Genomic DNA, 14556 nt, shown 5'->3' on the forward strand with positions numbered 1-14556 from the left:
ATTACAATTGCGTAGATAAAATTAAGGCACGGCATGTAAACACCTAATTGAAAGCAAAATATTTCAAGATCGTTTGCATCCAATTTCCAAAAAAATACATGATCTGAAGACAATCGGGGCCAACCTCTTACGTGACCCCCACCCTGTTGGAGGAGTTAAAGGAGGTGTCTGGAAAAACCAAAAAATGACTAATAGTTCACTGAAATGGTTGCATCTGGGCTACAATTCTCCTTTTTGGGCACATGTCCATTCACAGACCCTCCTGGGGCGACTTTTGGCAGAGGTTTCATATTACGGCCAACCTCCTCTCCCCTTCCTCCCCTCCTCTCCTCCTTCTGCTCCTCCTCCATGCGTCTCTCACCTCCCCATTTCTCACCGTGGTCCCCAACTTAACATATAAGCGACAGAATTAAATGGGTCACGGAGGCTCCTCGACCAGAGGAACATCTGGAACACCGCGACGTTCTACCCGGGGTCGAAGCAGGACAACCCGATTTAATGGTGCTGGAAAATAATCCTCTCTGAGGTGAGTTGAAGTTTCAGTTTACAGCAGAATTTGACAATATTCAGGCTGATTATTAGAAAGTGAATCCATTCAGGATGGTTCAGAGGACAGATTCTGAGAACCATCATGTCTGTTAAAAAAGTCAGACTGAAAACTTTAAAACTGCAAGGTGTTTATTTCTTTACCAACACAGACCCCTTTTTCCCACCCTGCACCACTGTCGCTTGTGTTTCTTTTACCCCTTGAACCTTTTTTTAATCCCCAAACAAAATGAAAGCCCCCCGAGCATGTTTAAAGCCCCGCATCCTGCAGTCTATATGATAACCACATGTTTTTTTTGTGCAAGACTGCGGTAGAAGCAACCACACGTAAACATTGTAAACATAAGGGCACCAGTTGGGAAGTTCAGTTTCTGCTAAATTATGGGTTGGGCTTGACAATTAGGTACATTACAATACACAGTGAGTTTGGGGTAAAACGGTTAAAAACAGCATAAAACCAGGGTTAGATGGAAATTGATGTTAGCTAATGAAGCTTCTGTGAAGTAATTGTGTTATTTTTATTATTATATTGCACGTTCTGATTGCTAACCAGCAGAGTCTCCTTATGAAAACGATTTGAAAAGTGTTTTTGAGCACTAGTGGACAAAGGTCCAGTGGCCCATGAACCATGTAGAGATTTTTCCAGACTCTGAGGACTCCTCAGTGCCTGTAGAGACGGTGAGGTTGGACTCAGCTGGACTTCAGGTCTTGGTCCTGCTGGCTGTGTTTACTGCAGAGATCCTGTTGACACAAGTTTTGAGTTTGGATATCTGGACGTCTTGGATATCTGGACATCTTCTGCTGAGGTTGGGCATTTCCTGCTGGGAGATGGTCACGCTAGATGATCCCATGATCACATACGCCTAAGGAGCAGGCCGATTTTAAAACTGGCGTCATAGAACTGCGGAAACAGAAACTCGGTCCTTTGTTTTTCATTGCGATGGCTGCGATCAGATCTGATTCCCTCTGATTGGACACATCATCAATCACAACAGGACAACGTTTGGTTCATCTACAGTAGGAGACGCTGCTACTGGGTAGGATTATGGAAAACTATTTTATTTTATTCCTAAATTAGCACCAGTAATGGTCCCTTAACAGTTTATTTATTTGTTTAGAGGCCCCTTCCGTGCTGATGTGCAGGACAAACAGTCGGATCTCCATGAAGCTCTACACATCGTTCTTGTTCAGCCTTGTTCAACGAGTTTCCCCATTTAATCTCCTTCAGGAACACAGAGATTAGCATCGCCAAAAGCCACTTATTTTCTAGACAAAGACCCGAGTTCAGGGCTTCCACTGGGGAAATCCATCAGCAGGGTCGTTTTCATGCAAAACTTGGAGTGTGAGGCCGAATACAGGGACGATTCTTCTGAAAAGAGGGATTCTGCATGTGTTTATGGAGCTCAGTGTACGTCTTTTACATCGCTGATCACAACTTTCACATGTAGGAATGAGTCTGAAATAGGGAGCAGGCGCCGTGTGGGTCTTTGTAATCATCTTTTATCTGTGTATTTGTGTGAGTTGACCTGCTGATGACCAGATCCTCTGACCCATCCTGACTGTTAAAATATTTCCTGGTTGTTTAGAAGAGACTTTGCTGGGTGCAACTGTCTCCTGCTGCTCATTTGAAAGGGCAAATGGGTTCATTAGCATTCTTTCTCCTACCTTTGTCACTTATTTATTTGGCACATTGGTTTTTAACTGGAAGAAATTATTTGTAAAAGAAAGAAATCTTTTATGATAGAGTAAGAAGGCTCAAGAGATCTCATCCTTCCATATTGGAAAAACTCCCTTTTTCTTACCTTCATTTAAAAACCGTGACCCAGATTCTACTCTGCAGCCCCCCCCCCCCCACACACACACACACACACACATGCACGAACACACACAAAAATGCACAAAAAGTGCTGCTTCTGCGCTTTCAAAAGTTCAAACCCAAAGCCTGTGTTTTAAAGACACATGCATGCACGAGCATGTGTGGGAGTTATGTGCTGATGCCTGAGGGCCCCCCCACGGTGTGAAGAGGGCCTGTCTATTTAAATATGAATTCATGTCATCTTCATTCGACATTGAGCAAAGTAAGTTAGATAAACATCTTCAAACGGGGTCCAGTAACCTTCTTTAAAACCACGTTTGGACAAATAAGCAAGAGCAGCTGCCATTTGATGACTGATGGCTGAAGGCAAGTATCTAAATAGGTACAAGGAAAGAGTTTAAATTAAGAAAAACAATAGTCATTTTAATCCTCCAAGTAAGGGACTGTTTGCCATTCCTAACATTCTGACATGATTTCAAACAGTTGTGCACACGAAAAACCCCTCCAGACAGTCAGGCGGGTGCACATAATGAGTCTGGCAGGCAGCGGCATCTAAATCGCTGGTCAAACACACAGGAAACAGGCACTTTTAATGGAATACTTGGAGGGGAAGATGGGAAGGAGAGAATAGGAGTGAAACGAGGACTAAAGAGAAGAGGGAGAGACCATCAGTCCTTCAGTTAAAGCCCCTGTAAACCACTTGAACTGAAACAGGAATTTTCTCTGGCTGCGTTAAAGCCTTCGGTGTGTTTTTGACCCACAGAGCTGCAGCATCTCCCGACGCTGTCGGTGATGGTCACACAGCGGTCCTGAGAGCTCACCAGCGTGCAGAAATACAGAATGGCCTTCAGAACATCAGCTCCTGACCTCCGCTCTCTGGACAGAAGTGGGAGCTTCTTTAAGGTGAGCACAGCCCAACAGAGCGGTTCAGACCCGACAAATACGCTGGAATATGAACACTAGGGCGAACCAATGATCTCATCTCAGAACAATAAATCCAAATGTGAAAATAAGGGAAGTTTATGGAAAGTAAATAAACTCATTTCCTGCTTGTTTCAGGCAGTTTGGAGTTGAGGGGAAATATTTTCATGCTGTGGTTTTTCCAGAAAAATTATTTTCAGGGATATATTGGCTGTAATTTGTATTTTCTTGAATATAAAATCATGGATCATGGCTACCTGGTAGCTAAGTCAGCTAAATCCAATTGTTAAAGCTTTGACACTGCACACAGAGACATTCCACAACTGCGTGTAAATATTTCCATCCATTCCGACGGCTCCAATTCAAATACATGGTAACAGGAGCTCGTGTTTAAAATGAAAGTGGGAGCAGTTGTGAAAGGATTTAACATGCTTGATAATCCTCCAAAAATGCTAAAGAGAACATTTAGAAAGTGGACGAGGGGCCGACTGATGTTTGAGACATTTTGTCTTTCATCTTGCATCAGCATAGAAGAGAGCTAAGCTGTGTTTCAGAGTTTAAAGGGCTCATGCACAAAAAGTCTCCAATGTCAAAACCATAATATACTTATTTATATTTTTCTTCTCCCATAGCAACGGAAAAAACCATAAAATGGAATTGTGAAGTTTTCCCATTTGCTGGGTTTCTGTAAAGCACCTATGATTGTAACAGGTTCTTTGTAAATAAAGTTGAATTGAACTGAATTATATGTACCTTTACCAAGAATTTGGTCCATATTGAACCATTACGTCCACCCATACTGCAATTCATGTGGTGGTGTCACTAAATTCTTGTGAATCACTCAGCTCTTCAGTTCATTGATGGGAAGAGGGAAGTTAAAAGTCTCTAAAAATAGAGGATTTTAAATAAACCTTTTCTTTACTCCGTTTCCTGCTTGTGGGAAATGAGGTCAGCACATAGGAAAACTACCAAACCCTTCCAACTGCTGCACTTTTTTACTTTTTCCTCCTTCTTCTTGATCATCTTGAGCTTCTTTTTCTGCCTTCTTCCAGCTGATTGACACGTTTGTGGTGGAGATTGTAGAGATGAAGAAAGAAATGGTGCAGACGTCTCCAACCGCTGAGGAGGAGCTTATGGAGGGGTGACTCTGCCATCTTCATTTTAAACTGTTTTCTCAGATGATTTGACTCCTGATTTCCTGATGTGTAAATGCTGCCCCTGCTGCTGCTGGAAACCACCAGCAGAGGGCAGACTCACTTCACTCTGCATGTCTGCCAGGCTGGAGAGTCAGGGGAGCAGTGTTCACGAGCAGTTGCCCAGCTGTAGTGGAGTCGGGGGTGAAAGGGATTCTGGGTACGACTCATTAAAGAGGAGGATGAGCGTGTTCGACCGGCTCTCTCAAACCCACCCAGTTTGGCTGCTGCTGTCAGTCAGTGCAGAGGAGGCCACACGCATACTGCTAACCCAGCCACCAGGGGTCATTAATTATAGTTAATTATCTACATACAGTATATGGCAGTTGATGCTCAATATTATTATTACAATAGGCTATTTCAGACTTTTGATCTCATTCTCAGGTGTTTCTGGTGAGGAAGGCAGCTGCCGTACAGAAGAAGGTTCTGTCTGTACGTGTTGAAAAGGTCCAGTCGGAAAATGCCATTAGTCACTTCCCTGTCAGAGAGAACCAGTACAGTAAGTGCATGTACAGTATCATGCATGTGTGTGTGTGTGTGTGTGTGTGTGAGAGAGAGAGAGAGAGAGAGAGAGAGAGAGAGAGAGAGAGAGAGAGAGAGAGAGAGAGAGAGAGGGAGGGAGAGGGACCATCAGAGAGAGAAACATGTAAAACCAAAAGACGCTTGGACTTTGGTCAAAGACCCCATGACGTCGTGTGCCACGCAGCCTGATGTCATTTCCTGTCTGCGTTCATGGCAAAACCTATTTATAAATGAGAATGTGTGGCTGGAGATTGTGGTCATGTGACCAGACGTGAACATGTGTGTAATATAGCCTCAGTCTCAGGGATAACTCATAATACATCTAACTCATAATACATCCTGGTGTCACTTTGGTTGGTGAAACCTGAAAATGTTGGTATTGAAATTCCAAAGAGTTTGTTTTGATTGCTGGCTGGATGTGAAGTTGAATGTCATGAATGGAGCATGAGCAGCAAGTTATGTATGAGGACACAGCAGCTGTCGCTTGCCTGTGCAGAGTTGACTCTCGTTGATTCTGGCCAGGTTTAGCCTTCACATGTGACTTAGGTGCCTTCTGGTTGACCTTTTGTACTTCTGTGTTAATCATATCTTCTTTGCTGGGTGGGATGTGTCAAATATCACCACAGAGTAGCACATTTTTGAGACCTGATCTTAGAAACATGCATTTCATGGATTTTATTATTGGTCAGCGGTCTGCTGAGAGAACCGATGAAAAGACTGAGGGGCTTTGAGATTTATAGTTATCAGTGTATTTATATCAGATTTTCTCAAAGAAAATGGCAACAAAATTCACAAAAACACAACATGCATGTTCTCAAAAACACAACATGCATGTTGCTCTTTGATGTTCTCCTGAATGAACATGACCGTGAAGCTGACGCAGGTCTTTTTTTTTTTTTTTTTGCATTGTGTGAAGCTACATTCTGATTGTTTATGTCATTTATTTGCAGCCTTTTCGCTCATGGGCTCCGAGCTCAGCTTCGCAGACCTGTTTCGCCTGGTTGCTTTTTACTGTATAAGCAGGTAAATATTTGCTTTGTCCTCTGCTTTTTGTACACGTCCGGTTAAAGGGCGCCTGAATGAGCTGGTGGAGCCGATATATTGTGTTTAATGGTCATGAAAACAGAAGACGATATTCATGTATCTATTGCTGAGTTTTCTTTTTAAATATTTTTTATAACAAAGCCTGGACAGAAATATATTCTATATTATTAAACAGTATATATATTGATATACTGCGTGCTAAGAGATTACAGATAGGACAATAACATTAAATGGAGCCCTCGTGACTAAACTCACAAACCAATACTACATTAAAATATCCCGGTCCGTCCATCTCATGGTGTGGATTACGGTATCTGTGTGTTGCAACTTCAGGGACATCCTGCCTTTCACGCTTAAGCTACCAGAGGCCATCGCATCTGCAAAGACTCAGAAGGAGTTGGAGGAAGTGGCTCAGCTTGGAGCAGGTGGGTCTGACAGCACTTTTAATGTTCCACACTAAGGTTTAACTGGCAAAGTCTGATTAGTTTGACTGACATTTATTGCCGCCAAACTCGGTGTTGGCCGCGGCTAATGCTCATTTGTGATGTCCTGTTAGGTTTTGTTTGTTTTATTTACTGATTTACTCATTTTCTCTGCAAAGTTGTGTTGTTTTTTTCCCTGCTGTTCTGTGAAAATGTGAGTCATCTTCTTCCAACTCTGGGTTAGGTTAAAAGGAGTGTTGAGTGGAAAGCCTTGCGTATGCGTGCTCATCCCATCACAAAATATGCACTTAAATGCACACAGAACACGCTTTCACACACATGTAAATGTTTGAGTGTCATTTCTGAGCGGATGGGGCTCCGCTTCCTTCTGACGCGAAGGTAGAGAGCTTGAAAAAATGTGAAGCGTGAGCCAGCTTCAGTTTTTTCTGAGGAACGTCGACTAATCCTGGAGGGAAACTCCCTGCTGCTCATGTTCTATTTAAAGATACATATTCTGTGTATTGGAATCTGGACACGTACATGTGAACCACGCACACGTGTTACAAGCTAACTTCATAGATGGAACATACAGACCTTCTGTATAACCAAATTTAGAGGAGTTACACTACTAATAGAACATTTTGTTCCTGTATTAGCAATAGTAGGAGCGGGTTTGCACAAATACTGTTTGCTGCCACGTTTCATGACAAATACATGGAAAACAACAAACTCATGAAAGGAAACAAAGCTGAAAAACCAAGGAAGCTACAGGAAAACACTGTACTGTCATAGTTGGAGTGGAAAGGAGAGCAGGAAGAGGGAGGGGTGGAACTAAAACTGTTTGCTGTGGAGCTGCTAGCACCTCCCACCCTGTGTTTAATGTGAACAACTCCCTCGCTGTTGCACGGCACAGAGACATGGGGCAGAGCTCGCCGCGCTGCTGCCAGCAGCCACACTAACTCAGGCAGAGAGACGTGATTTTTAGGAACCTTTGGGACTGCAGGTAAGACACAGCTTGGGCTACTGCCGGTGTTCTCTTGAATGAGTAACCACTCTCCTGGTGTTTTCTGTTCCTGGTGTGTCAAAGGACGTTTTCTCTCCGAAACCTCTGACAAACTTTTGGTTTGTAGTTTAAAGGTTTATTTCTTCCAGGATTCAGCATCATTGTTACAACACAGTCAAAGAAAAAGGTCACAGGGTTGATTTTGTGATTGTAAAGTTTTCTAGAAACAGCAATAATTACCCCGACTGGTTTTCTGTCTGTATTGCAGGATATTGGAACTCGGCGTTGTGCAGTCAGCGGCACTGCCCCCGCCGCCCCCTGAGCCAAACCCTCAGTCTCCAAAGAAGCCGTGGGGGGGATCAGGGCCCCCTGCAGGCTCACAGCGACAGTGCACCTCCAACTCTAAGTTCCAAGACTACTGGACCCGTTTTACATTTGGAGAGGAGACATTCTAGTGGCCCTCTGTGTTTCCTCAACCCCCTCTTTATTCAGACCCATCATTGCCCCCACCAACATCACTGTGAGCCCCCCTTCTCTGCATATGCTGGTAATAGTGAAAGCGGCACCAAAGACGGGGTGGAAGCGGCAATCGAGCTGTCTGGTAGCAGTCAGGAGGGCGAGGACCTTGAAGACAGCCTCAAACTGAATAGCAAATCGCAGCTTCCTCCTCCCCGCCCCCCTCCCCCCCGCTTAATGCCACACCGGCGCCCTGCCCCCCCACCACCTTTACCCACAGCCGCCACTACCAGACCCAAGAGCATGCCGGCAGCCACCATGCCAGCAAAGCCTCCCCAGTCTTCCAAAAGGCGCCCAGCACCTCAACCCCCAAAGGGTCCCAGGTACAGTGATGCAACTAAGGCCTCCAATAGTCCAGACCCCCTGCCTTCCTACCCGCCCCCTCCGAGACCAAAGAAGCTGGATCTGGAAGCTCAGCGCTGTCATATTGCAATGGAAGATGAGACCATTGCTGAGGCCCTGTCCCGTGCTAAACTCCCTTCCCGCAGACCCCCACCAGCTGATGATGTTGAAACCAATAGGGACAAACTGTGTGCTCCTCAGGCCAGGGGACGCCAACGCCTCAGTGACATGAGCATGTCCACTTCTTCTTCTGACTCGCTGGATTATTCCCCATCCCCCGCATTCCCCCCCGGCCTCACCGGCAGCCCACCCCAACACCTTAATCATCAAGACGAGGCAGAGGACAGCAGCGAATACGATGAAAATGATGACGAGGATGAGGAGGAAGACTATGGGGTGGGTTTAGAGACGGACCTCGAAATGCGTCTCCGCCAATCGTCCAAATCTCAGAGGAAGAGGATTAGTGTCAGCCTGGGTGGGGGATCTTTAATCCTCCCCAAGGCCCTGAAGGGACGCTTCCAGAAGGTTAGCGGCATGCTCAGCTCCCTCGTGACCCCGGAGAGACGAATAATCAAAAAGATCACTGAGCTTTCCCAGGACAGGAACTCCTATTTTGGATCACTGGTGCAGGACTACATCGGATTTGTTCAGGAGAATCGAGGATGTCACACGTCAGGGATGGACTTTTTGCAGACTCTCAGGCAGTTTATGACGCAGATGAAGGCGTACCTGTGCCAAAGTTCTGAGCTGGACCCTCCTTTAGAGTCACTCATACCTGAGGATCAGATCGGTAAGTGGACCGAGCACATTGTGGGATGGTGCATCTGCCCACTAGTGTGGGCACGTGTGTTGTGTTTCAGTCATCACTCCAAGTCAAAATTCTTCAGTGCTGGATCCTATCCCAGCTGCACATGGGCGAGGGCAGGGATCGCCCCTGGATGGTGGAACACGACCTGCTGCAACAGCAGCACAGACTAATTTGGAAGATGTGGGGCAGTGGTAGCTCAGTCTCTTGAGGACTGGGCTGTGAAGCAGAGGGTTCTTTGTTCAAGACCCAGTGTAGTCAAAACAGAAGGTGCACTCACTCATGTGCAGCTGGGAATGCTGAGGAATTTTGACTTGGATAAGCAGAGTGATGACTAAAACACAGCCCACACAAGTGAGCTCTGAGCATAGATTCCAACTTACCTCAGTGGATTTTTTTTTCTGAACAAAAATAACTGTCTGTAGTGGTATCTGTGGCACATCCCTGGTGGAGGGTGGGTGGTAGTAGCTCAGTCTGTTGAGTAGTGGGCTGGTAAAATTTAGAGATCTTGGTTCAAATCCTGGTGCAGACAAAGCATCTAAGCCTTGGGCTCTCTGGTGGTGAAGGTGGCAGACCACATGGAGCCCTGCTTTGCTACAGCAGCTCATTCAACACCCACCCCCATATGCTGCTGGGACAGACCCCAACGCTGAAGAATTTTGACTTAAGTATTGGCTAAAACACTTGAGACACACTTGGTTCTCTTACTGATGTGATCCTCAAAGTCAAAATTTTCAGTGCTTGCACCTATCCCAGTTGCACACCAGTCCCCCCCCAGGCTGAGACCACAGCCACCCCAGAAATGTTGTGCCCCAATTATCTTCCTTGTAATTTTCTAGAAAACAACCTGGTGAGGCAAACGTTCAGCTCACAGCCCACTTGTATATCATGTCTTAGTCACCATTGCTTAAGACCCTTTTGCAATTGTGGCTGGTCATCCTTTATCCACACTGGGTCTTGAACCAAGAACTCTCTGCTCCACAGCCCAGTCCTCAACAGACTGAGCTCCCACCTCCCACATCAGTCTGTGCTGGTGTTGTTACAGAAAGGGCAGCATGCTGTGCTCCCCAAGTTATTTTTTGTCTCTTTCTTTTTTCTCAGTCGTGCTAAGGGTCAATTTAATGGCATAAATTGAAATTTTCTGATAACTAATAAGACTCCTGGTCGTCAGTGTTGATGCAAATCCTGATAAAATATACACTATTTCTGGGCACGCTTCTAAAAGCTCTGTCAAAGGAGTTCCATCCATGTCCAAGTATTCTGCACTTCAGTGTTTGTATAATGTGCGCTGTGAATTTCTTTGTGCTCGTATTGAATCCATTGTTCATTGTTGTTGAGGAATTTCAACCCCTGGTTCTGGACAGCAAATGGTGCCTCAGAAATCCTCATAGTAGAGTGAAGATATGAAGAAAGTCTTTTAAAGAGCAGCCGCAGAGCTGATATTTCAGTTTGCTATGGTGATTCCATTTGTGCCTCTGAGAACTCCAGTTTCCTCCCAAACTCCACAACATGCATATTAGCTTAATTGTAGGCTTCAGATTTCCTCCCCTAGTAAACATATCTTAGTAGAAAAGTCTGCTATCTTTTATTGCAATTAAGGGACTCTTAAGAGCAGGTTATTCAGATCACTTCTGATTACAAATGTCTCCATCCCAGCTCGGGTCTAATTAGCGTCACTTATTTATCTAGATGCTATCACTCCACATCCAACACACCTACATATGCTGACTCACTGTAAAGGCACTTGAATTCCTCCGCAGGAGCAGGTTCAAAGTTGTTTGGGCAGGTTGTGCGACTGGATTCCCGGTTGCTCGTTGCGCAATAACACAGCCGCGGCTGGACTGGAGGCAAGAGATGCCTATTCATGTGTCAGAGTTGCCATTAAACAATAGGGCACAATTGTGTAGATATAACATTCTGTGCATAGCTGTGGTGGGCTGCGAGCTCCGTGTTGTCGGCGTGGGTGAGATACAGATAAAGTCTTTCAGGGGCCCCGAGTTTATTGAATGAAGTAGCCTCTGTAAAACCTGATAAGTATGAAAGAGGAAATTATTCTAATGAACAATGCTAGTTGGTAGATAACGTCTGCCAGTGATTGCCAGACAGCTGTAGCTGTAGTAATATGATACCGACATCTGATCTCACCTGGAACTTCAGCTGTAGGTCCAAAGCTTCACCTTTTATCTGTTGCTATGGTTTAGTAATTGAAAATTCTCAGCATCACTCGTCTTTTCCTGTGTTTCTGTGATCTTGTACAGACCAGGTGCTTGAAAAGGCCATGCACAAAAGTGTCCTAAAGCCACTCAAGAGTGTAATCCAGGGGATTTTACATGATTTCCAGGTAAGCAGCGTATTCAGAAAAAACAAACAATAGAACAGAAAAACACAGTGTTCATGATCTCTTGGTTTCACTGATCTGGAGAAAACAAGGTTGACATAAACTCTGTAAATATCTGCAGGTCAACAGTGGAGCTTGGCAGCAGCTAAAGGAGAACCTGGCCCTGGCAAAGACCAAGAGACCTCAGGAGCTGGGAGTGGACGGAGCAGTGCTGCCAGACGCCGCCGCTATCGATAAAATCCGTCAAAAGTTTCTAAATATGAGGAAGATGTACTCCCCGGAGAAAAAGGTGTCCTTGCTGCTGCGCGTGTGCAAACTCATTTACTCGGTCATGCAGGATAACTCAGGTGCGGACACGTCCAGAACTAGCTCAACACGTATGGCGGCATTGGTCTTGACCTCTGCTGCTCCTTTCTGACCCGCGAGAGCACCACACCCACCGGCCTCTCCGTCTGCTTCCTTCCAGGCAGGATGTATGGTGCCGACGACTTCCTGCCCATGCTGACGTATGTGGTGGCTCAGTGTGACGTGCCTCAGCTGGATACGGAGGTTGAGTACATGATGGAGCTGCTGGACCCATCTTTGTTGCAAGGCGAGGGTAGGTTCTGTTTCAGATGTCAGAATGTTTGATCATGGGACGCAGATGGTGTCAATTTTGTAACTGGGGGGAGTGTTTAAGAAAAAAATAATGGTTTCCAAACTAGCAAAACAGTGCAAAAACACATGCCTTGGCTGTTTTCCACCTTCAAAGTTTTAGGTGAGCTTATTGCCACATTTGATTCCCGCTTTGTTAAGATTGAATCAAAAAGAAGACAGAACAAGCAGTGGGGCTCTTATCACAATGATTTAGGGAATATTCTACTTTACTTTGAGTTACATAATGTTAAATGTTTTCTTTGTGAGGTCAGACAGATCATAGTGGTGGTGTGAGATTAATATTGTATTTGTTCCAGCCTGATGTAAAACACACCCTCTGAAAATCATTAAAGGGGAAGAGCTGAAGTATTTTTCAATGGGAGGAAAATGGTTCCAGTTAAATGGTTTACGAAGGGGTCGAGGTCCAGGTTGGCCCACATGTCCTCCATCGTTAAATAACACTTGCATTCCAGTTGGTATTAAAATATACAGTGGACAAAAATGTATGCAATCAGTGTTTTTCAATAATAGCGCAAATTAGTCAAGTGTGAAAAGCATCCCTTGATTTGGATTGTCGCCCTCTGCTGGTGGTTGTGAGTGTAGTTTCTCTGCCTAAAATTCTGCACGGAGTTGACAGCTACTTTTCTTTATTTGGATGGAGTTCATGCTATGAAGTCTTTTCACTGATTTTTATTTGACTCAAGATTTGATTGGCTCGTTCTTTCTTGCGTAACGGCCCTGTTGAGCCGACTGTGAGTGTTCAGGAAGAGAAACTAGGCCTAGGAAGGGAACATTCTTAATGGCACTGAGGAAATTCCATTTTCCTCAGTGCCAGTTTCAATGGCGCGCAACAGCTTCAGAGGAGATCCCTGAAGGCCGGCGTCAATCTGTCCGGAATGTGATTGTGAATAGAGGACCCCACCCATTGTTGTGACCAGCTCTGTCTCCGTTCTTGTACAGGTGGCTACTATCTGACCAGCGCGTATGGAGCTATGGCTCTCATCAAGAACTTTCAGGAGGAACAGGCGGCCAGGGTGCTGAGCTCTGAGGCGAGGAACACTCTGCACCAGTGGCACCGGCGACGCACCGCCCAGCGTTTGGCGCCATCCGTGAATGACTTTCAGGTATCACACCTGACCTGAACCCACCATGAGCATCCAGGCAGTGAGTCTGAACTGACCCAAGTCCACACACATTCAAACCTCACGAAGAGATGCATGAAAGCAAAAAACATACCGACACAAGGTAGATTTCTTAACTTATGCATGTGAAGTGCCTGTGAAATTAAATAGACGCCCCCTGGTGGCACATTTAATAACTGCACGTGATTTGACTTCATATTTATTCCGCTTTTTCTGCGAGTGCATGAGTGCAGCTACTTCCCCCCCTTTATTTACCACCTGTTAACACAGCACTTTCCATCTCTCTCTAGAATTATCTCCACGTGGCTTTGCAGGTTGACATGGGCTGCACAGCCAAAACCCTGCTCGTCAATCCTTACACAACCACAGAGGAGGTTTGCTCGCTCTGTGCTCAAAAGTTAAAGATCCAAGAGCCCGAGCAGTACGCACTGTTTCTGGTTACGACGGAGATGAGGCAGCAGCTCGCTCCTGACACACATCCCCAGCGAATCAAAGCTGAACTCTACAGCCGGCCCAGAACACACACCTTTCACTTTCTCTACAGGAAGGTCACCGACCTCAACCTCTGCATCCCAGCCGACGGGCAGAACGGAGTGTCCTCAGTTTGAGGAGACGGGAAGAAAACATCTACACTCGATCCGAATATACACATTTGGTGGCATTCTATAAACGATTTACGATGTTTACTGTGAAGAAAGATTCCAGGACGTGAAAACGGGAACAAGAAATTAGCTGCAGATCTGGTCAATTGTAATTTGACTGGGGGTGGAAGAGTTAGGATGGACTTCAGGAAGTGTTTCGTTTACACATAAGATGGGTTGAAACTGAAAGTTGTTTAGTTTTGTGTTTTAGAGCCAGTTTGGTTTTAATGGGTGCACTCAAATAATTTCAATAGTCTACTGACAGCTTTCAGCTGTTAGTTAAGATTTTTATCTTCCAGCTTGATTTAATTAGTAAATGAACTGCTGTAGGTGTGATTTATTATAACTTTCTACAATTGCTGGCCAGTTGTAACTTGAATGTCCATGTATAAATATTTTTTATACTCCTTTTTTAATCACTGAAGTGTCAGACATTTGGATTCACATTTCATTTTTCCTGACTGGAGTCATCAATGAGCTGACTGTATGTGGATCTATGAGGTCCTGTTCTATTGTAAAACATCGGATGCTGTTTGAATCTCAGCCTGTGGAAACACATTAAAGTTTCCTTGAACACACGTCTCACTTACATTAATTACAACTCATCTATGTGTCCTTGGTACGTCCTTGTCCTGAAATCTGTTGGACTATATTACTGTGACTTTGGCT

General features: G+C 45.0%; 1 protein-coding gene across 7 annotated transcripts; it reads left to right on the forward strand.

The window, feature by feature from the left end:
• Positions 1-368: 368 nt before the first annotated feature.
• Positions 369-14465, forward strand: LOC130527034 (ras and Rab interactor 2-like). 7 transcript variants are annotated; one of them, XM_057035082.1, is made up of 13 exons: positions 369-526; positions 3126-3265; positions 4336-4424; positions 4562-4760; positions 4861-4975; positions 5949-6021; positions 6376-6467; positions 7736-9115; positions 11389-11471; positions 11590-11815; positions 11935-12066; positions 13065-13228; positions 13537-14465. In XM_057035082.1, exons 2-13 carry the CDS (start codon positions 3203-3205, stop codon positions 13852-13854), a joined length of 2934 nt encoding a protein of 977 aa, XP_056891062.1. In that variant the 5' UTR covers positions 369-526; positions 3126-3202; the 3' UTR covers positions 13855-14465. The 7 variants fall into 7 exon arrangements, with proteins under 7 accessions (XP_056891062.1, XP_056891064.1, XP_056891066.1 ...); XM_057035084.1 differs by having other exon boundaries at positions 13791-14465; XM_057035086.1 differs by having other exon boundaries at positions 13065-13268; positions 13791-13969.
• Positions 14466-14556: the final 91 nt, after the last annotated feature.

The sequence above is a fragment of the Takifugu flavidus genome, chromosome 6 (assembly GCF_003711565.1).
Source record: "Takifugu flavidus isolate HTHZ2018 chromosome 6, ASM371156v2, whole genome shotgun sequence".
NCBI lineage: Eukaryota > Metazoa > Chordata > Actinopteri > Tetraodontiformes > Tetraodontidae > Takifugu > Takifugu flavidus.